This window comes from Juglans regia, chromosome 16, assembly GCF_001411555.2.
Source record: "Juglans regia cultivar Chandler chromosome 16, Walnut 2.0, whole genome shotgun sequence".
NCBI classification, from domain to species: Eukaryota; Viridiplantae; Streptophyta; class Magnoliopsida; order Fagales; family Juglandaceae; genus Juglans; species Juglans regia.
The window spans coordinates 17,630,151-17,654,013 of record NC_049916.1 but is presented as its reverse complement, the minus strand read 5'-3'; the positions used below and the strand labels follow the sequence as shown (position 1 = coordinate 17,654,013).

Sequence of the window (23,863 nt, the reverse complement as noted above, 5' to 3'; positions counted from 1 at the left end):
TGTAACATAAGGTTTCATGTTCCCGTTCATTACAATTAAAGATGCAATGTTCTTAACATGCATCTATCATTATGTAATATTCACAGCGAATAATTTTTTTCTTTAACAATACTATGCATCAAACTGAAAATATCACAAATACTTAAAATATACTTCATACAAAAGTACATACTAAACAACTGAGATCATAACGCTTGTCCAAAATGACTATGATCAAAAGAGTATTGGAGATGCAACTCCATAAGTACAAGTAGTAATTTAAGTTAACTACTATACTATCATCAACGTCACACTGTCGCTTAGTCGACCGTTTCCAGTTGGTAGATTCCAGACTCTCTTTCAGATCCTGTAACAAGATCTACCATTCGGGAGGAGAATGGTAATTGAGACTACCACAGTGAGATTTGATTACAAATCTCAGCAAGTTAATAGAAAACCTCCACACAGGCTAATGGCACATGCAAGGCAGTAAAAGCATGAATGCATAATCAAAGTCATAAGTAATCATAGCATAACTTAACAGACAATATAGCATAACTGACATAATTTAAACTAAAATGTGAACTGAACTTGACTTGCTTAAACTAAACTGGACTTAAATTGAGACTTGACTTTACATGAACTTGATCCGAAACTTTACTTAACATGAACTTGAACTTGAACTTAAACTTAACTTGACATGAACTTGAACTGAGACTTAATTCTACATGAATTTGAATTGACTTTTTACTTAACAAGAACTTAGATTTGAATTCTGACAATTAAAATGATTCTGCCAGTCGTTTCATCAGGAATAGTGAACAATCAGAATGATTCTGCCCAACATATTCTGTTAGAGATACTAAGACAATCAGAATGATTCCATCATGAGTATTTTAAATCCGTACCCTAGCAATCAAAATGATTACACCAGGAGTACCTAGTAATACTCTGACAATCAGAATTATTACACCAAGAGTATCTGCATAACTGAACTTGAATTCAATTCTGACAATCAAAATGATTTTGCTAGAAGTACTTCGCGTGAATTACAAATGGAGATATTCAAACAATCATAGTGATTACTGAAAAAGCAGTGGTTCTACCAATCACTACACCTAGAGTGTGGGTGAATAGGTGTAATCCAATTTTGATCGTCTTTTCAAAAATAGAGACAAACAAACAGTTAATCAATTAACACAAACGATCAACACAATAATTTTGGTCACGAAGTGGAAACTCATTTGAAGAACTTCTTCAAATTCTAAAACCAATCCGGGTGTAAGGCACCACCAAAAATCCAGTATAGAAAAAGTTTATTACAACCAATTTAGAGACACTCACAAAACCTTTGTAGTTCCTAAACTTGGCTTGCAACATCACAAGCAACCCACTCGATTTCAACACGCATGTAGTGTCGGAACTCCGACCTTCTATAGCTTCCCACGAGAACCTCTCGATCTCTGCATCAACAGCAGCTCCAGAAACCTTCCGGACAATCAACATGTCCACTTCAATGAACTTTGAATAAGATTTGATCTTGAGTGTAATGAGGTAGAGATGTGTTTGTCGAAGAGAGATTCACAAGATGAGGAAAAGTTTCTCTCAATGGCTCTTGAAGCACTTAGGATTTTTGCTCTGTTTCTCCACACCAAAAGAACAGAAATAAGCTGTTCTATATATAGTCCCAACAAATCACGACACTTAAAAATCCTGAATTTTAAGTTGTCTTGAACATTGGCTCGAGCGAGGTGTCGAGCGCAAGTTGTCTTGAACATTGGCTCAAGCGAGATATCGAGCGCAAATTAAGCGAACCTCTCTGAAAGAGTTCTGCTTGAGCATCATGTCGAGCGCACTTTGAGCGAACCTCTCTGTATGGATTCCGATCTAGCACACATCAAGCGAACCTCTCTGGAAGGTTCTGGTCGAGTGCTAGTCGAGCCATGTTGAGCACACTTCAATCTTTTTCATGTTACAACGCTTCAACAATTGTTACAACTCAATTTTACACAGGTTTTCACAAAAATATGCCAATCAACTAAATTTTCCCTCAACAATCTCCCCCTTTGACATTTCTGTGACAAAACCTCTAACCTATACATAGGACCTAATCCTGACACACCCCAAATAGGATTCCCATGATTCAGGTATAGTCTTGAATACGTTGAGATATTTCTACAAACACTTAGCAAACGGTTAAACGTACCAACAAAAATATGCAAGAAATAATGTCATAAGCATAAACAATGTCTGTAGCACAGTTTCCATAAAAGACTTTTTATTAAGAAATTAATCAGACATTGAGTTCAATAAGATAAACAATAGCAGCACGAGCAACATGTGATACAAAAACAAAAGCTGTTCCCCCACAAAACAAAACAAAACATAAGCTGCCCCCACAGCTTTCTTGCTACTCCCCCTACATCTATATCACTTCCCTAAATATATACTACTCCCCCTTTTTGTCACGACAAGCCAAGGGTCTCAAGTATCAACATCACTCTGACTGCCACCATCATCATCTTCATCGAGGTGCTCTTCTATATCGTTGAAGCGTTGAGTCACAAGCTGCTGTAGACTCTCAACTTTAGCATCAAGGCTATCAAACCGGGCTTCAAGGCGAGCAAGGTACTCAAGGACCTGCTGAAGGCTGGGCTCAGTCGAAACTGATGCCGATGTGGATGGTGTCGAGGTATGAGGTTGTGAGCTGGATGGCCGAGAGCTCAAAGGCTGAGATGAGGGTGGTGGAGGATGCTCAACATTCAGAGGTTGAGGGGCAATGTGAGCACGACTCAGTTGCATGGTCCTACGACCAATAGGAGCCTTAAGAGGCACTCTAGGCTCATGTGGAAAAAACGCAACTGACTGGGAGACGGCTAACCGAGTGATGAGGCAGGCAAAAGGCAAATTAGTCCGTGTTTTAGGAGAATTGAAAGCCTCAAGCAAAACCCGGCACAGATGACTCCCCAGATCCATGGAGACATAGTTGATCAATGTATACAGAAGAGTGGCGCGGTCAAGACCCACATCACTTTGATGACCAGTAGGATATAGATTTGTAAGGACAATTCTACTTAGAATGATATATTCAGGTGGAAATCTCACAGTTAGAAGTTGTGACTTACCATCCCAACTAGAAGGCATACCATATAGACATTGGGCAATGACTGGCGGACTGGGAGGAGAAGTCTGTGCATAGGGATACACAAGATTTGACATACGCGGGGCATTTAGTAAGTCTGCTAACATCCCCGGAGTCACCCGGAAGACGATATTTCAGAGACTAACATCAAAAGAGCCATCATAAGAGATGGCATAAATATTGAAGTAAAACTCCCGAACCAACTCCACAGAAAGAGTGGGATGACTAGTGGCCAAGGCCTTCCACTGGCGAGACTAAAAAATACGTGGAATAAAAGTCTCAGAAAGCTCACCAAGAGAGACTTCATGCTCAACAATAGGCAAACGGTGAGAAAAGTTTTGAGTGTAAAGCTCTCGTGCCCGAGGGGTGTGGAAATGAGCTTGAGCGGGGGCAGGAGGATTTTGGCGTGGACGAACACGTCGAGACATGACTATTGCTGTGGATAGAATCAATTATCGTTAGACAAAGGTATAGGTATGTAAGACCCGATGTATGCATATCCAAAATGCAAAATGCCCAATGCATGATCCAATACACATGCCTAATGTAAAAACCAATGGAAGTTCCAAGCCTCAATGCCAAACACTATCCCAACACTAGGATAAACATGTAATGAACATGGGAACAATGCAATGCCAATGCATGATGAAAATGAGAAACCAAACACCATTGAGGTATTTCTCTTGATTTTTGTTGCAATTCTTTTAAATTCAAAACTCATGATTAAACCAAAATTTTGCTACAAAAATCTTCCTATCCTAAGTTTAAAAACATACTTAAACATCCATTAAAAAGAAACGCTAATCGTCACCACCAAACGTTTTAGTTAAAAGATCCAAACTTTTTAATAAAAAACAAACCCTTGAATCATAAGTTTTGACCTTATTCAAAACATCTCCAAAAATTCAAAAAAATTCAAATCTTACTCTTAACATGTTCATAACATCAACCTAAGATCAACCACGCTTTAAATCATCAAACAAAAGTCACCAAAAATTACAAAAAAACACTTGAAGTTTTCGGTTCTATACTTAGTCCAAAAACATAAACTTTTTTTTAACTAGTTTTGATCAATCTCTTGATTCATGGCTTAAAAAAATGAGATCTTCAAACTAAAACATCACATGATTTTAAAATGTGTCCTAAAGAAGATTCAATCATCAAACCTAAAATCACATGGCTAAAAATTAATAAAACATAGATCTAATCCAAAAACATCAAATCTTAGGTCTAACCGAAATCCTCTTGTATAGAAAAATCATATCTTTGAAACTAATACTAAATATCTACAAAAAAATCATCCTAACTTGCATATAAGAGGTTTAGGATTATCAAATAAAAACATCAAAGTCTTTGGAGTAAAATTAAATCACACAATATTCAAACTTTCTCAAACAAAAACTATTTTTCCACTTCCAGTTTTCAAGTTTCTAAATCTAAGGAAGTCTTTCATCAAAAGCTTTAGTCGTGCAAGAAATTCTCAATGAACATTCATAAACACATGTTAACAACACTCCATAAAATATTTGGACCAAGATATGTCCATTACCTTGATCAAAAACTCCAAAATATAACATACTCTCCAGTTTAACGCCAGAATGACATTTCTATGGTTAAAACAACTTTTTATCAACCAATAACCACGAAATGAAACAAATAAGATATCCACGAAAACTACAGTCAGAGACGAACAACTTTCATGAATGAGTCATTGTGATAAAATATTTATCGAAAAGTGCCACGCAAAGTGACTCAGAAAACTGCTCGAGAGAGCTCTTTAAGAGCATTCACATCCCATTCCCTATAAAATTTCTTAAATTTTAACTAAAATACATCATTATCTAAATTTTATCCCAAGTTTTACCTATCTTCAAAAAAATATCCTACATTCCATTACATATATTTTCCCTATCCTATTAAAATAACTTTTTCTTATTCATTCTTTATTACTTTTTTCTCTCACTTCTATTTCTATTTTTTACTACTACCTTTTTTTTGTTTTTTCATCTTCTATTCAAAAATCACAATTTTTGTCCTCTCTCCAATCGTAATTTTGTTTGTCTTCTCTACAACAGTAACATTTTTTGTCTTCTCTTTAACGGTAACATTTTTTCATATTATTGTAACGGTAATTTTTTTTTTAATAAATAAGCATTTTGGTTACAATCACATTCTCCTTTTTCTCTCATCAAATCGCTTGTTCGTTTTTCCGCAAATTGTTGCTTAACTTATCCTCTGAAAATGAGTTGGAGGTTGTTCTTAATGATGATGACAAATCAACATCTCGGCATGGTCACAATCGGCAACGTTGTAAGTATATTCGGTGTGATCATATTCAAGGGCATGAACAGCTATTTCCTGACTATTTTGCAGAACTAGTAGTATATCCCTCAAATCTTTTTTGAAGGAGATTTTGTATGAGTCATCCGCTTTCTCTTCGTATTCTTAATTAGGTTGAGGCTTACGAGCCATACTTCATCCAAGAAAGATATAATGTCGGAATACTTGGTTTATCTTCTATGCAAAAGATAAATGTTGCCATTAGAATGTTTACGTATGGAGTAACTGCTGATTTTAGGAATGAATACATACGAATTGGAGAGAGCACAGCAATGGAGTGCCTAAAAGAATTCGTGAAGACAATCGTTGCTATTGTTTCTAATGAATATTTGCAGTCTCCAAATGCTAATGATATTGCTTGATTGCTTGCAATTGGTGAACACCGTGGATTCTCCGGGATGCTCGGAAGCATTGATTGCATACATTGGAAGTGAAAAAACTATCTTGTTGCATGGAAAGGTATGTACTCTAGCCATTGTCGTGAACCAACAATTATTTTAGAAGCGGTTGCTTCGTATGATCTTTGGATATGGCATGCATTTTTTGGTTTGCCTGATTCACTTAACGATATCAATGTGTTAGAGATATCTTTTATTTTCACGGAAGTAGCACAAGGTCATGCTCCTTTAGTAAATTACTCAGTCAACGGCAATGAGTACACAATGGGGTACTACCTTGTTGATGGCATTTATCCAAAGTGGTCAACTTTTCTGAAGACAATTTCATCTCCACAAAAGAATAAAAATAAACATTTTGCAACAGCACAAGAATCAGCAAGAAATGATGTAGAGCGTGCATTTGGGGTCATTCAACAACGATTTGCTATTATTCGTGGACCTTCACGAATGTTCAAGATTAAAGATCATACAAATATAATAAAAACATGTATTATTCGACATAACATGATCATTGAAACAAGCGTGATGATAATCTGGTCCTGAACATTGAGTATGATCAACTTGATGATGAAGTCCCAAAACTGTCGTGCAATCGTACAACCGAGCTTATGGACTTCATCCAGCATCATCATCAAATTAAAAACAACTCGGCACATCATCAGCTTCAAACAGATCTTATTGAACATCAATGTCAATTCTATTCCCAACAGTAGACTAGCAGCATAATATTTGTATTTTCTTCATGTTAGTAGGGACTATATTTTAATTTATCAAATTTCCATTCCCTAAACATATTCCATCAACAGAATATGGAAAAATATGAGATGTAATATCAGGGGAAATCTATAATAGTTTTTGTATTTGTAATGGCCAATTTCCTGTTTTAAAAATATCCATGCACACAATCCAATAGCTACATCTTTAACCTTTAAGTATAAATGTTTAACCGCATCCAAGAAAAAATAAATTGATTGAGTATCAATAATTTTCAGCCTTCTAACATAAATCTAGAACTGCTCTTCTTAAAAAATCTAAACTGTCTTAATATCAATAACATCCAACCTCTGTAGAAATTGTAAATAGTACACTCACCATACAAAATTGTAAGAAACAAAAAATAAAGAAATAAAATTTTAAAAGACCAAATCACAACAAATCTTTTGCAGCATTGTGTATTCCCACGATTTCCCTCTATCGTTGCTGGAAATATACCCAATGCAGTCCAAGTAAGGTACTCATGTTGATCATCATAATGCGCTCATCCGCTTCCTTCTTGGCTACCTCTACTTTCTCCGCCTCCAACCTTAGTCTCTCGTCCTCTTAATGGATTTTATTTCCCTCTTTTTTCCGATCATCTTCCATCTTGGCGGCCTTGAGGAGAAAATTTTTTTTCTCCTGAGCACGTGACTCCTTCAGAAGCGTATATTTCAACTTGCTCAGTGCAACAATCTCCTCAGTTGGCTTGCGTTCAGCCTTTCGTTTTCCTTTCTCAGCTTTCCTTCCCATTGGCTGTTCCAAATACTGAACCTCATTGTCCAGAACATTCTCCGCCTCAAGATCAAAAACTCAATCTATATTAGCTCCTGAACATCGAGTTAGGGATGGGGACGGGGTCATCGTCGACCTTCGCTATGAACTCTCATTTGTGCAACGTTGAATCCATTTAAGTTGGTTATTCAATAGGTGCCAAGAATGCTTAAACTGGAAGGAGTATTTCTCTAGCGATTGGTACATGATCTTAGTTCTGTCAAACTTGCATGTAAATATAGAAAGACAATTAAATCAATTGAGATAAAAATAAATTGCTATGTAAAACTAGTAAAAGTATCGATACTCTACCTTGTCTTGGTCTAGGGACTTGTGAATTCATCTCTAAAAAATTATACACACACAAAATTTAGTACAAATGTTAGACACGTAACAACAAAGTTTGAAGTGATTTTGTAGGCAGCTCAAGAACTAAGTGATAACATGCTGGAAATTTGGCACCCTCCAATGGCTACAAAACCGATTGCCACAACTTATTGGCAATCCGGATTACCATGCCATGGAGAAGCTAACCAAATTTCCTGTGTCACCATCTTGGATTTGTCATCATCACAGTTGAGGGAGGTAATCCAACAAAGGTTGGGTGAGGCACATTACTTCTCGATCACAGCAAAATTAGCAACATATCACAAAATGGCTGCAAAATCTTAACCCTAGTTGCCTTTTGTGAAAAAAATCACATAATGTTTTATGGCCATCCAGATTAGGATTACCCCACCATATGGATCGGGCCCTACTAACATTTGTGAATTAACTCCCCAAGTATACAAATTGCTATATTCTATTTCAATGCTTTGGGTTGATCTGTAAAGACCCATTTCCTAGTATAAAGTTATAAACAATAAATTGAAACAACAAATAAGACTTGTCATAGCATATAAGCAATGATTCAACACATAACACAACATTGAGATAGAGCATAAGAGCATTGAAACATAACATAGCATTGAAACAGAACATAGTAATGGGTCTGCACAGACCAACCCAAAGTATTGACACAACAAATAGCATTGAAACAGCACATAAGAACATTCACAGCCCATTCTGCAATGACACAACACATAGTACGTTTGGTACAACAAATAAGCAATGACACAACATACAACAATGAAAAAGTAAATAAGCAATGATAGAGCATAAGAGAATTGAAACATAACACAACATTGAAACAGAACATAGCAATGAGTCTGTATAGACCAACCCAAAGCAATGACACAACACATAGCATTCAAATAACAAATAAGCATTGACCAAGCACAAGCGCATTGAAACATCACACAGCATTGAAATAGAACATAGAAATGGGTCTACACAAACCAACCCAAAGCATTGACACATAACACATCATTGAAACAAACCATAGCAATGGGTCTGCACAGACCAACCCAAAGCAATGACACAACACATAGCATTCAAACAACAAATAAGCATTGACAGAGCACAAGGGCATTGAAATATAACACATCATTAAAACAGAACATAACAATGGGTCTGACAGACCAACCAAAAGCAATGACTCAACACATAGCATTCAAACAACAAATAAGCATTGACAGAGCACAAGGGCATTGAAACATCACACATCATTGAAATAGAACATAGCAATGGGTCTACACAAACCAACCCAAAGCATTGACACATAACACATCATTGAAACAAACCATAGCAATGTGTCTGCACAGACCAACCCAAAGCAATGACACAACACATAGCATTCAAACAACAAATAAGCATTGACAGAGCACAAGGGCATTGAAATATAACACATCATTAAAACAGAACATAACAATGGGTCTGACAAACCAACCAAAAGCAATTACTCAACACATAGCATTCAAACAACAAATAAGCATTGACAGAGCACAAGGGCATTGAAACATCACACATCATTGAAACAGAACATAGCAATGAGTCTACACAGACCAACCCCCAAAGCATTGACACATAGCATATCATTGAAACAGGCCATAGCAATGGGTCTGCAAAGACTAACCCAAAACAATGACACAGCACATAGCATTCATACAACAAATAAGCATTGACAGAGCACATGGGCATTGACACATAACACATCATTGAAACAGACCATAGCAATAGGTCTGCATAGACCAACCCAAAGCAATGACACAACAAATAGCATTCAAACAACAAATAAGCATTGACAAAGAACAAGGGCACTGAAACATCACACATCATTGAAACAGAACATAGCAATGGGTCTGCACAGACCAACCCAAAGCATTGACACATCACATACCATTGAAACACACACAAAGTATGCAAACAGAACATAGCAATGAGTTTGCACAGACCAACTTGTGGGTATAAAGACCAATATTGGCATCAATTGAAACATCACATAGCAATCAAACCAAACAAAACACGAATAATCTCAGTGGACATAGCAATTATACTCATTTCCGACAAGAAAAATGCACAAATCGAACCCGTATAGGTAACCCGTGAGAAATTTAGGATTTTTGTTTTCAAAACCCTAGATCTCAAAATCCAGCCATGGAGAAATCGTATAGGGGGTCAAATAAGGTAGAGAACCTCGGTGCAAACAGCCATGGAGGATCCCAGAATGAGGAGAGTTCTCCATGGAGGAAGCCAAACAGTTGTAACTGCACAATGGGCATGAGGGAACCCATGAGATTAGGGAAACTGAGTCTGAGGGAATGGATTGGACTTACAATGACGAAAGGATGGAGATGAGGTCGTCAATGGTGGTCGCGATGCGAGGGAGTGGCCAAAACCAAGAATGCAGCCAACAGTCGAAGGAAAGGGACGCAGGAGGGAACCCAAAAACCAACCAACAATTTTGGTTTGGAGAGGAATAGTCGATCCCTATATTTGGGGATCCATTGTAGCATCCCCATCTATTCACCACAAAATGGAGAATGGAATGGGAAGGGATTTGGGCAAAATCCCCAAATTTTAGGACAAATTCCCAAATTTTTTCCTAAAATTTGGGGATACAGAGAACGGGTTGTGAATGCTCTAAAAAAGGGGTGAAGAAGTGATGAAATGAAAGGAAGGGTGCCTTGCATGCCTCTAGACTTATGGAGGGTGAGGTATGGGCTTGAATGACCCTTGAGAGATGGTGCTTAGGTCACAAAAATGCAAGAATAGTGGAGGGGAAGTGGGTTGCTGTTGCTGCCTTCTAAAAGGGGTGTGATGAGATGGCTCTTTCCCTCACATCAAGGGACTATTTGGGGCTGTTGAGGGCAAAGGTTGGTCTGCCATGTGGAGGAGGAAACTTTCTCAAGAAGTTTTGTCAAGGTGGCCAAATTTGTAGGCCTTGGTGGGCCTTAACTAAGTGGGCTTCAATTTGGGGTTTAAATGAGGTTTGGTTAGGCTTTGGGTTGCTATCTGCCTAGTCTAATTTTTCTTAGCCCAATCAAATTTTCAAAGTTTAAAAAGTTAGATAATAATGTCATAACAAGATTTTGATGAATTAATAGCATGTGAAAGTGATTTAATTAAACGATTAAACACAATGCAAGAAATTGAATCAAATAGGGTTTGGAGGCCAACTTTAGGGTTTGGGGAAACCATTTAGGATTTCGGTTTCAATCAAGCTTTTGGAGTTTCAAATGGATTCCAAGCATGGTGTCACTAGGGTTGAAACCCTCTTTGGTTCGGCACAATTTGGTTGATCAGATGGAAAACATGGTTTTGCTTAGGAGGCATAATCTCACACCTTGATTCATTCACAATTCATCTCATTGTTCCTCTTTGTGCCAAGTGTCCAATACTATTCACCAAGTGTGACTAAGATCCTGCCAAGTGTCTAAATAAAATTTATCTAACCTAATTTGGACATTCTACACTATGATTTTGAAAACACTACACTAGATGCTACTATAGAGGTTACTAGTCACTCGGGGAAAGTGAAACATAAACTTTGCATTATAAGATCTAAATATTCATACGAACCTAACTGTGCAATTTGTTTATTAAAATTCAATCACGAAATGCCTCGAAATAAGCAAAACACGTTTTTGAACAAACGTTTCGTCCGAAAATTGAAAATGAGATTATTATGCCATAAAATCTTAAATAATCAACTGAGTCTAATGGCACAGATCATATCTCAATCTGATACTTCTAACTACATCAAAAAAATAAAATCGCATTTCTGGCACCATAGTGAATAATAACTCTTGCTATACTGACAAACTAAAACCTACGCGATTGGTCAAAATGTGAAGACTTACGATATTTTCATGATATTTCTAAAGCTTATAGAAATTCCACCATTGAATTTTTAGCAGACTGTTACATTTCAGATAGAAGGAAGTATAGATAAAAGGGGTGGTTGGTGCGAGAAGGTGGTGGTGAATGGGTTAGGGCATGGGTTTTCTAGAAATGGGAAAGGTTAGGGTAGAGAGGAGGAGAATCGCGACTCACAAGAGAAAACGATGTAGAAAGAGAAAAGAAAAAAGGGGGGAGGGTTGGAAAAATTAAAACATGACCATTTGCGGCGACTATTGTCACTGCAAATAATCGAACTGAACCAAATTTTTTTAGCGTCAAAATATTGTCGCCGTAAAATAGTTTACATCACCTTAATAAGCTATTTCTGTCCATATTAGTTAGGCGATACTATTTTCGTCGGAAAATGTGGCTTTTCCTAGCATTTTTCTAAGTCGATGGAAGTGAAATTTTGAAATAGTAAAACTACACTTTTTACGGCCAAATCTTAGTCGCCGGAAATAATTTTAACCACAAAAGCCACTTCTTCTTTTAGTGCAATGGAAAAATCAAAGAAGCTTGTGTGTTTGTATATATACCCCTCTCCATGTTTAATCCAACCCACTCAACTTAACCCACGACTCAAAAAATCGGAATTGGGTTTGGAATCAAGCAAGGACTGATTCAATGAATTGGAAGATTTAACAAATTGAATCGGTTATTTCAATGCTGATAATAAGTATTAAAAATCATATATGATGTATTTCAAACATTTAATATCATATATAAAGAGTATAAAATATAAATTCATAGACTAGTTTCAATAAAAATATGATATGAACATAAATAGTTTCAATAAATATGTAATTTATATATTTAACTTCAATTGTCGACATTTTGCCTCATATACAGAAAAAGATATAGATCATTAAGTTATATGCACATAGTAAATATAATATTTTATGCACAAGTACAATTATAATACAAAATATGCTTTCATCTCCTATTTTTATTAACTAAAGAAAATAAAGAATTACATTTTTCATCTTTCAATATTTACGATTCTTATCGAATACAATGATGAAAAAGTTAATATATGATTCGTTTCATCATTTTTTATACATGAATTTTTTTTTTTTTTATAGAAAAAAAGGTCAATTGTTAGACAGTTTAAAAATTAAAACAATTTTAAATCAGTTGGAATCAATATAAATTCAACTAGAATTGATCTAAATCGATTGATTGAAATAGTTAAGTAAACGATTCAAATAAATTGGTTCGATTTCTTACCGATTCATTTTGAATCAACTAAATCAGTCTGAATTGAAATGGTTTTCCGAGTCTTTTATCAGGAAATGTGGATGGAAAGAGTGTGATTCATGTATTCCTTGATAAGCCATTCATGAAGAATAGATGGAGAAGGGGGTTGCAAAAAAGGCTTCATTTTCGGTTGTTTGCCATGTCTAAAAATGTAGTCTCTAATTCAATATAAATAATCTATTTGTGAAAATTATGTACCTTGGGAGAAAGTTCAAACTCACTCCGCCCTATGCATGATTGTAGCCGGCCACCCTCTGTGAACCCCACCAGCAAGCGCGTAACCAAAAAATCTGGTTTAGGGGGGCCAAATATTAATTTTTATATAATCTACTTTACAAAAACACATTTCAAAACTTAATTTTCATCAAATTTTGATTTTTTTTTTTTTTTTTTTTTTGGGGGGGGGGGGTTTGGGGGCAAACCTCTTAGTAGTTCCGCGCTTGCCCACCAAGGCAAAGTACCATTTATTCGGCCTAACTTACCTTTCAACTAGCCCATCTCCACCCGTCCCCGTTGAAATGGATAGGATATATATATATATACTTTATATAACAAAATCATTCATTAATATGGTTATAACAACCATTACAAATTGTTGTTGTCAAGCCAAATGACTTGAGAAACAAATATTGGAACATCAGCCTACCACATTTCAATATTCTCAACATTCTGAGCATAACGAGCAAGCCTATAAATTACCTCATTTTTCATACGATGCACATGTTGAGTTTATAGAAAATGGTTCTAGCAGCATTTTGTTTCTTTTAGCAGGTTCTCAATAGTTGAAAATGATTCTGCATCTTCTTGTAGCTCCTTAACCATCAACAAACAGTCACCTTCTAGAATTAGTTTTGAGAATTCTTAATGAGCACTCAACTGTAAACCTCGAAACATAAGTATAAATAATTTCCCAACTTTAGCATCTAAAAGTCATTATCGTGCCCAAACTTAAAAAGTGAATCTTTTCTTTATAATTTGTTGGCGTGGAAAGTTTCAATATTACGTAAGTGCATTGGATTCTGGCCCTTTACTAAAAGAGGAACGAATAGGGAAAGAAATATCAACCACCGACTATAATTATTAATTATAAAGTTTATTTTCTTTTGAAGTTAAAATTCTTTTTTTCTGGCCACAATGGTTTGTACAACTGGTGGCCGAGTGGAGAATTGTGTACAATTTGTACGTTGTGGGTATATAAGGCCATGGGGCCCATGCATGCGCTCGTGCGCAAACTGGAGATAATGGAATTGAAGGCTAATTAGAAATCTTGCATGCACGTTTGGAAATTAGGTACATGCGTACGTAAATGCAACCATAGCATATATAACTCGTGGGTCTACTTTAGATACAATTTTGAACTTTGCAAGTTTTACGTATTTTTTTTAAAGCAAAATCCTAATTAAAATAAATTTTTTCACGTGAATATTAAATTTATCATTTTTTCAAAAGAAATACATGAAAACATACTTATATATATATATTAGGATTACAAATATTATTTCTCAATTTCTAATAATATATTTGTAGTTAGGTACATATATATTCTCATATAAAGAATAGAATTGATACGATTCATTTCTTATTGAAGGTGGTGGATCACTTGAGAACATATTTAAGATCAGTATCATGTCATTATTAAGTTGTGAAGTGGGAATGCCATAATTTTTGCCTCATAAACAAAAAAGATAAAGATAATTAAGTTATATGAACATGGTAAATATAATATTTTATGCACAACCACAATTATAATACAAAATATTCATTCATCTCTTAATTTTTTTTTTAACTAAAGAAAATAAAGAACTACATGTTTTATCTTTCAATGTTTCTAGGATTCTTATCGAATACAATCATGAAAAATTTAATATATATTTAGTTTTATCATATTTTTATACAAGATATTAAAAAAAAAAAAGGCTCAATTGTTAGGCAGCTTAAAACTAAATACAATTTTAAATAAGTTGGAATCGATCTAAAATAAGCTAAAATCGATCTAAATTGATTGATTTAAATAGTTCAGTAAATAATTAAAAAATTCGGTTAAGTTTCTTACTGATTCAATTTGAATCGACTGAATAGTTTGAATCGAATAGTTTTTCGAATCTTTTGTATGGGAATACGGATGGAAAGAATGTGATTCCTGAATTCCATGATAAGAAATTCAAATAGATGGAGGAGGGCACAAAAAAGACTTCATTTTCGGTTGTTTGCCACGTCTAAAGAATGTATCTCCAATACACTATAAATAATCTATTTTTGAAAATTATGTAGTTCGGGGAGAAAGTTCAAACTCACTCCTCCCTATGCATGATTGTAGCCACCTTTGCACCCCGCAAGGGTAGAGTACCAATTATTTGGCCTAACTCTACGCTTCAACTAGCCCATCTCCACTCATCCTTGGCCAAATGGCTAGGATTTTGATTTTTAGGCGTATATGTAAAAGCTGTGAGAGGATGGGTACCTCACTTGCTTCCCACCCGCATATTAGGAAAACATATTGATCTAGCCAGCGCCCTAGGGCAAGATAATGAAGTTTTTTGGTGAACAATCTCTGTGATGAAGTTTTGTTATGAGATAATACTAAGGGAATGTTTGAGTAATGAGATAAAATGAGAATGCTATAAATAATAGTAAAATAGTTTGTGAATAATAGAGATGAAAATCGACAGATGCGTTTCGATTTCGATTTCGGTTTGGACCAAAACCGAACCGAGTACTTTCATACATGTATAAAACCGGCCAAAATCATAGTGAAATGATTTGAGTTAATTAAGATATTCTATTAGGTTTTGGGAGATGAGAAAAGAAAAAGTTGAATAAAGGTATTATAAAATTAAAATATTCTAATATTATTATTTTTTTAATATTATTTTTGTTTTAAAATTTAAAAATGTTGTATTGTTTTTTGTTCTTTGTTTGAAAGTTTGTAAAAGTTGTAATGATTAGGTATTGATTAGATGAAAAAATTGAAGATTTGAAATTGAAAATTATTTCCATTTGAGAATGTTTAAGAAGAAAATTATCAGAAGTTTTGAGATAAGATGAGATCATCTCACTTCCCAAACAAACCCTAATGTTAGTAAGGAGAGAACCACGACGGATCTTAGGACAACTTTGTCAGGTATGTATGAAAAGTCATCGGCGAATAACAAAGTGCACCTAATGAAAAAGTTGTTCAATTTGAGAATGTCAGAAGGTATGTCTGTGGCCCAACACTTGAATAAATTTAATATGATCACAAATCAACTGTCTTCTATAGAAATTGAGTTTGATTATGAGATCAAAGCGTTGATTCTATTGGCATCACTGCGACATAGATGGGAGGCCATGAGGATGGTTGTGAGTAGTTCAACCAACAAGATGAAACTGAACTGCGACGGCATATGTGACATGATCCTTGCTGATGAGGTACGTAGAAGAGACTCGAGTGAGTTCTCGGGTTCGGGATTGGCCCTAAATGTTGACAATCAGGGTAGAGGACATGACAAGTCAAGCTCCAAGAGCAAGGGAAGAGCAAGATGAGATCTAGGTAGCAGATCACGGGTTGGAGTTGTTCCAAGCCGGACCACATCAAGAGAAACTTCAGGAATCAAGAAAGTGTTGAGGATGATGTTGTGAATGTAGTGCCAGAAGAAATTCATGATGCCCTAATTCTTGCAGTGTACAGTCCGATTGATTATTGGGTGTTGGATTCAAGAACTTCGTTCCATAGCACCTCACATAGAGAGATCATGCAGAATTATGTTAATGGTAATTTTGGAAAGATGTATGTAACTGATGGAGAGGCACTGGATGCAGTGGGAGTGGGTGAAGTGCACATCACACTTCCAAACATGGGCGTGTGGACTTTACAGCAAGTCAGACAAGTTTCAAATCTGAAGAAAATTTTTATCTCTGTGGAACAGCTTGATGACAGCGGTTATGCAGTAGCGTTCTCTGGAGGAGCTTAGAAGATCACTAAGGGTGCGCTGGTTTTAGCGCATGGTAAGAAATCTAACTCTTTGTATTTAACATCAGAGTCCAGTGATATGTATGGAAATATAAGAGTGCAAAAAAGCAGGATTGATAGCGCAAAACATATGCGGAAGCCAAAGGAAGTCAGCTTTGCCATTTCTCATGTAAACCCTTGGAAAGTTTTCTAAGGTTGCCAAGATCAATTCAAGACCAGATACTCCTTGTGCAATGGGAGTTGTAAGTCGCCCAGTGAATCTTCTGATTAAGGGTGATGTACGTGGAAGACTAAAGTCGGGCTTGACTTAAATACATCTTCTAACTTGAGGACGGGAGCTATGAGCTGTAGAGAAGATAGGGTTTGGCTAGAAATAGTGGCTAGAATGTGGAGACCTAGTATCCAAGTGGGTGATTGTTAGGTTACAAGTGGAGACTAGTCTATGAGCAGAAAATCGAGAAATAGAGAGTTCTTCGATGTCACTCAGCATGGCGCTCAAGCGAAGCTCAACCCATGAGTTCGTTCAAGTCTCACACAATAGTGAGCTCAAGCGACACACAAATCCTAGTGTTCGCTCAAGCTGCGCTCGACACTCCGCTCGAGGCAATGTTCATTAGTTGTTTGCTCGAGGCGCGTATGACATGTTGCTCGAGCGAATAACGTATTTTTTTCCAGATTAGGGTTTTTAGCGTCATTTACTATAAATATGTTATATTTTACTTGTTTTGTATGACTTACAGTATAGTTTGAGAGAGAACAATTGTCAAGTGAGTGCCTATTGTGTGAGAGAACAAAAAGCCCTAGAGAGTGAGTTGAGATTGAGTGATTGTAATCTCCTCTGGTTAATAAGATTTCTGCAACTCAGTGAACGTAGTCAATTTACTGAACCATGTATATTGTGTGTCGTGTGCTTGATCGTACTTGCTTTTACTTTAATTTTCCATCATTGGTGTGTGTGTTTTGCACAACAGGAAAGGGCAACACAGAGTGTGTATGGGGCTGGGGAGAAGAAATAAAGGGAAATGAATCATTAGGGTTTAAATCCTGACCTTTCCAGTGATTTAATATCGCTGCAAATAGTTCAATATCACAAATCATGTTTAGTGGCAACATAATCTTGCAATAAAAGCTCAAAATGTGTGGATTGACTTATTCTATCAAATTTTTTGTGTCAACATTTTTTCGCCACAAAATAGCTTTTTTTGAAGATTTCTTAATCGCCAGAAAAGAAACGACCAAATTGCACAAAATTGATTTAAACAAATCGCAAGAAAGAAAATATTGGTAGCAAAAAGTCATTTATCTGAGAAAACAATCTTCTCTAAATATATGAACAGTAAGGGTGGTGGACTGGTGACACAAACATGGGGGTAGTTTCTTGTATAAAGGCAACACATGAGTGGGAGATTTTATAATCTCTTAGAAGGGAAGAAAGTCGCATACGCTCCACTTCATGAACTCCGACCACTACAAAACATTTGGAGGGGGAAAAAAATACAAAATCAGAAATCTACAATTTTAGCATTCTCTATTTTAGTGAATTTGAAGTTCATAACACATGTATCAATGATCATGCAATTTTATCAGATTGTGCATGGATGGAGGGGTAAAACATTTCACAAACCCTTCACTTTCAGGAATTAACTCAACCCTCTACTTACTGTCTGATTTTATAGTCTCTAGTTTGTTAGCTCGATCAAAGAGCTCCTCAGCTTCTTCAGTTGAATGTCCTTCTTTGCCTGGGGAACATGTACAATGTTTATTTTGTATCAGAGCAATGATCCAATGAACTATTTCCTATCCGCCCTAATTCCATGCTAGCATTCCATTGGTGATCTTACCTCAACCTTGAGAATATTCAGGACCTTGCCATAGAATGTGGTGATATTTGCATCAGCTACTTGAAGCCCTAGCAAATGTAAAGATTCCATCAACCTTGAAAACCCACCTCGCTTATGCTCGCAGAAGAATTTAATCAAGAAGTCTCTTTGGCTTATCTGGTTCACTTCAACTTGCACCTAAGAAAAGGGTTCAAAATGCAAGGATAAATGGAGCATTTTGTTGCTCAGAAAAACAGAAGGGAGCATCTTGTTACGCTACTCAATTGATCAAAGACAATGAAAGTGACAGCTAAATGCTAGCTCTATGTACCTCTGTTTTCTTCTTTTCTCCAGAGCTGGACAAGCCCTGGTTCCGCTGAGTAGGTGGCAAAGGTGTGGTGGCGCTGCCTTGTATTTGGTCTGACGTTGAGATCTTCAACTCCGATTCATTCTTCCTGCTGTCCTCTTCATTCATTTCCATGAGCTCATCCTGAAGTTGCTTCACTTCCTCCTCCAACTCTTGTATATACCCAATTGCGTCTCCAAGAATAGCAGTTCTATCCATCTAGAGTTTATGAAATGACAGTCATAAAGACAGAGACGTCTAAAATGGGAAAAAGATGCAAAAAGAAACAAATGAAAGAAGGATACCAATTCAGTAACATAGTATTTGAAGGATATTAAGTATCTTAAACCTTGGATATCTTTGGGACTAACGAGCGCAGGGTGAAGAGCCCGTCTTTTATCCTGTTTCTTCTATTTCTCTCTGTGACCAAATTTTTTGAATGGTATTGTTCTCTTTCTTGCTTCTTTATAACTTTTGTTTCATCGTTTTCTACCATATTTCTACCATTTGCAATCGATCCTGTCCGTCGCTTCAATGAACACTGACTGTACTTGGCCTTTTTAGAGCCAGAAGATTTGCCAATTGACTGATTTATAGCACCATGCAGAGATATCTGACAAGAATCTAAATCTAGTGATGGGTATTCATGCGAAGGATTGGAACCACTGGATGATCTATCTACACATGAATAGGAGCTGGAATGGATCACTGGTGGAAGAGCCTGTATCCTGGGATTCAAACTTGGCAAGTGCAGGGGAAGTGGCCAATTTGGTAAGTAATCTTCACGCACGGGATCAAGATGATTGCCACTGAGGTTCGGATTAGCATAGCTCCAGGCACTCATGGCTTCTTGATCAAAAGAGATGGTACACTGAGCTGTAATTAACTCTATGAACTTTTGATCTTTTGGTATCTAGAAAAAGAATTATATTTTTAGCAACCAGAGGAGGAGAATATCTAAGTTGCAATGCTGAAACTAAATATAAGAGCAAGGCAAATCTTACATGTTCCGTGGCAAAGAGCTCAACAAGCCCACCAACAACTGGGATCAGAACTTGGGTTCCCAATGAATCCTGTTCAAAAAAACATTTTGTGCAAGTTTTAAGAGGCGTGTTTTCTTGTTGAATTAATTAACACGTTCTAAGTGTTCTAGTATTCTATCTCAATCCAGTCATGATCTTTTCAGAAATGCAACTATGACAAAGTATCTGTAGGGTGTTGCGTGTCTCATGTCTAGGTCGTCAGTTTTTCGAGCATTTCATCAGACTTGACTTGATAAGGGACTTCAAACAAATTATTTGATTGAACCTGGTGAGCCTGGATCCTTGGCTTTTGGTCACTTGGAAGCCGGCATGGGCACAACTCAATATACTTGATCATTATGGAGATATATGAACTAACATTGTGAAGATCGGAGGACTTTTCAAAGCTTAATTGGCTTAAAGTTAATGGTTGAGGCCCAATACAATGGACCAAAGTTTCTCTGAAACAGACCATCCCATGCTACGTTGGGAATATGTGATAAACCTGAAGCACATATAATAGGCTAATGCTCCGTTTGGTAGCTGAGAAAATGTCAGGTTGAAAAGAGAATAATTTGTGGCATCTACTCACGGGGCTTTCGGAAGCAAAAGCCTGCACTCAAATGGACCGACAGAACTGTTTGAATCTGGAATATTCTTTCCTTTTCTCTCATCTCTGTTTTTCAGCATCCAAACAGATTGAATGGCTAATTTATCGGAAATTAAATTGAGAGAGAGAGAGAGAGAGAGCGAGAGACCCACATTTGAAGTAGCTGAATTTGAGGAATTAGCATCGGAAAAAATCCACCTCGGTTGGTTTGATATCACAACCTCCCCATGAAACCTGGTTCCAATCCTTCATTAGTGTTTCATGATCTTTTTACTACAAAATGAAAGGTGTAAAATTGGAGAGAGATCAGAGAAAGAAAGCTTGTACCCAGAATACAGTGGCATAGAAGAAGGAAGCTGAGCAAGAGCCTGACAGGCCTTTGTCCTCATGGGGTGCTCAAAATGGACATCCCTGCATAGGGGGCTCGAGTGGTGCTCCTCACCTGGTTCTTCTTTCACATTCTCATCCCCATCAACTCCACCACTACAACAGCAACCTATCCATTCAATGAACCTGAAAAAAGAAAAAAATGGAGCAATGCCCACTGAACAGAGTAGATCGAAACTAGAAAAACATTGGATTAAAAAAAAAAAAAAAACTGGACATTTTGGATGCAGATGAAAAATGGGAAATACCTTGAGGGATCGTCTCCTAATTTCCAAACAACACAGTATTCCCAAGCCCTAGTCTGAGCAAGGGGTCTAAGCCACTCCACGAGTGTCTCCAGACCCTTCAATGCATCCTCCATCCACAGCACCTTCCCTTTGTTGGTACCTCTGTTACAAGTACCGGTGCAACAGACAAAGGCCTTCCATGTCTCCCTTTAAAAACAGTAACCAAAATAGAGACAAAAATGGTACAAAACAAGGCTAACCAACTTTTCCTTTTGAATCGGGAGGGTCTCAACCTATTCAGTGCAAATCTGCGACAGTGGGAATCATAATCCTGCAGAGACAGTGGATTTTGACCCATTACTAGAGTTAGTATACAAAACATGTACCATCGAATTGTTCATATGCTTCTTCAGCGAAAGCAACCCATAACTGCATATCTCTAATCAGTATGGCAGCCATCACTCTCCTTTCGCCACGCCTCCTTAACTATAACCACTTTTTTTTGTCCCCTTTATTATGCTGAACACTCTTTTTTTAGTTAAAAAAAATTTTTTTTTCGTATAAATTTTATATTTCTTAATTTTTTTCGAAAGAATTGTGTGAGAATTGAGTATTTTATAATTACAAATATCATTTTTCTTTTATTTTCGAATAATGCTATGTATAAGCTCCAAATATACAAATCTTGTACAAATCTTTTATAAAATATGGATCTCATAAAAAAAAAAAGTGAGATTTTTACAATTTTTCATGCTCAAATCTACTTTTTTATAAAAGAAAATATATGTGAGACTTGTGAATTTGAGTCTTATAGATATCATTTATATTTTCCTTTATGATAAACATAATAATAAATTAAACAAAGCTAGTAAAAATTTAAATCTTGTGTGCCACTAACTATTATATTTTGACACTATCTCATTGAGGCTCCTTCTTCTCTCTCTTGTTTGTAAAAAATTAAGAATTCCATATTTGATTTTTGTCAGAGGGGAGGAGGCTTCACCTCCCTCTCCTTCTCTCCTTCCTCCATTCACCCACCTAGGGGTGGGCAATGGGAGCTCGCCCCCGTTCGCCCCGCCCCTGCATTGACAGGTGGGTTACCCTGCAATGCCCATGCAAGGGCGGGGGGTGGATTGACCCCAACAAGGCCCCGCCCCCGCTCTGCACTCATCCCCTTTTTAATAACAAAAAATATTAATTTTTAATAATTTATATAAATATATTGTATATAGATATATATAATTTGTTAAAAACTTGAATTTAATTTCAATTTAATGGATTGCATTGACCTTCTAGGTCAACCATTATATAGGTTTCAAGGTAATATAATAGTAAAGTCTCACATTGCTTAACTATCACTATTGTATTGTATTGACATTCTATATGATGGTTGGCTTAAGAGGCCAAGACAATCCAAAATATAACTCTAATGAGTTTATATTTTTTTTAATGTATAAATTTCAATTCATACTTTAAATTATATTATTATTTGGGTCTAAAAAATACTTTTTAGACTAAAAAAATATTTAGACAATGGGTTGAGCGAGAGGCGGGACGGTGTACGGTTTCAACACCACCCTCGGTAGTGGGGCAAGGGACGGAGTATGAAACACCCCCCCCCCCCCCATGGTGCGGGGTGGGGGGTGGGGAGGGGGTGCCCCGACCCACACCATGCAGGTAGCACCCATACACCCACCTTGTTTATCAATGTTTCTTTTGCTTAGTTTTATTTTACTTTTTTCAAAGTCGAAAAGATAGATCTACAACTTTTCAATAACTTTCAAGAGACATATGCGGCACAAGCATATTCATAGGTCGAAAATCGTTAAGAGAAAAGATGTGGTTTTGTGAAATCACTGCGCGTGGTTCTCACCTGACACCCTTTTTCTCACCAGATCACCGAACTTACCACCAACAGACCTTTCAGATCTGACATTTGTGGCTGAAAAGAGACAAGTGTGTTGCCTTCACTGACCGTCACAGATTCCAAAATCTATCAGAGTTGGTTCAAATTGTAATCTATCATTTTTCATATCTATCTTACTGTTTTCTTTTTTTATTTTTTATTGTTAATTGAAAAAAAAAAGTTCGTCTCTTGGACGTTAGTCTGTAGAGGTTAAATCCTCTCTTTCTAGGAAGGGTGAGGTTGAGTCTCTATTTAGGCAAAGAGTGTTGTCTCTTGGGCATTTGTCTGTAGGGAATATCAGCAATAGTGAGGATTAGACGAGTCATAAAAGGGAATAGTGTATTGTCGAGCTTCAAATGCATTATTTTGGTTTATGATGTCATGTTTGATTTATGGACATCCCAGAATGTATCTGGTCATGGATATAAGTTTTTCTAATGAATAAATGATACGGTTTCCCTTAAAAAAACTATTATACTTGAAAAATATTATAGACACAAAGATTTCACAAAAGCAAACCCACAGGCTCACATGATTTTATATGATACGTTATATATACTCTATAATAAAAGTAGTTTTACGATCTAACGTATCACATCAAGTCACATCAGTTTTTTAGTTTATTTTTATGAAATCACTTTATGGCTAAATCATTTCTCTTATATTTTTAAT

The 23,863-nt window shown here is 36.4% G+C and overlaps 1 protein-coding gene across 1 annotated transcript; it reads right to left on the bottom strand.

The window, feature by feature from the left end:
* Positions 1-18,111: 18,111 nt before the first annotated feature.
* Positions 18,112-21,620, bottom strand: LOC108986761 (transcription factor bHLH90). Its single transcript, XM_018959502.2, has 9 exons — positions 21,307-21,620; positions 20,999-21,184; positions 20,824-20,905; positions 20,044-20,112; positions 19,389-19,952; positions 19,025-19,258; positions 18,715-18,891; positions 18,535-18,612; positions 18,112-18,340 (listed from the first exon to the last, which is right to left on the bottom strand). The coding sequence occupies exons 1-8, from the start codon at positions 21,417-21,419 to the stop codon at positions 18,553-18,555; spliced, it is 1,485 nt and encodes a 494-aa protein (XP_018815047.1). The 5' UTR covers positions 21,420-21,620; the 3' UTR covers positions 18,112-18,340; positions 18,535-18,552.
* Between the last annotated feature and the right edge of the window lie 2,243 nt (positions 21,621-23,863).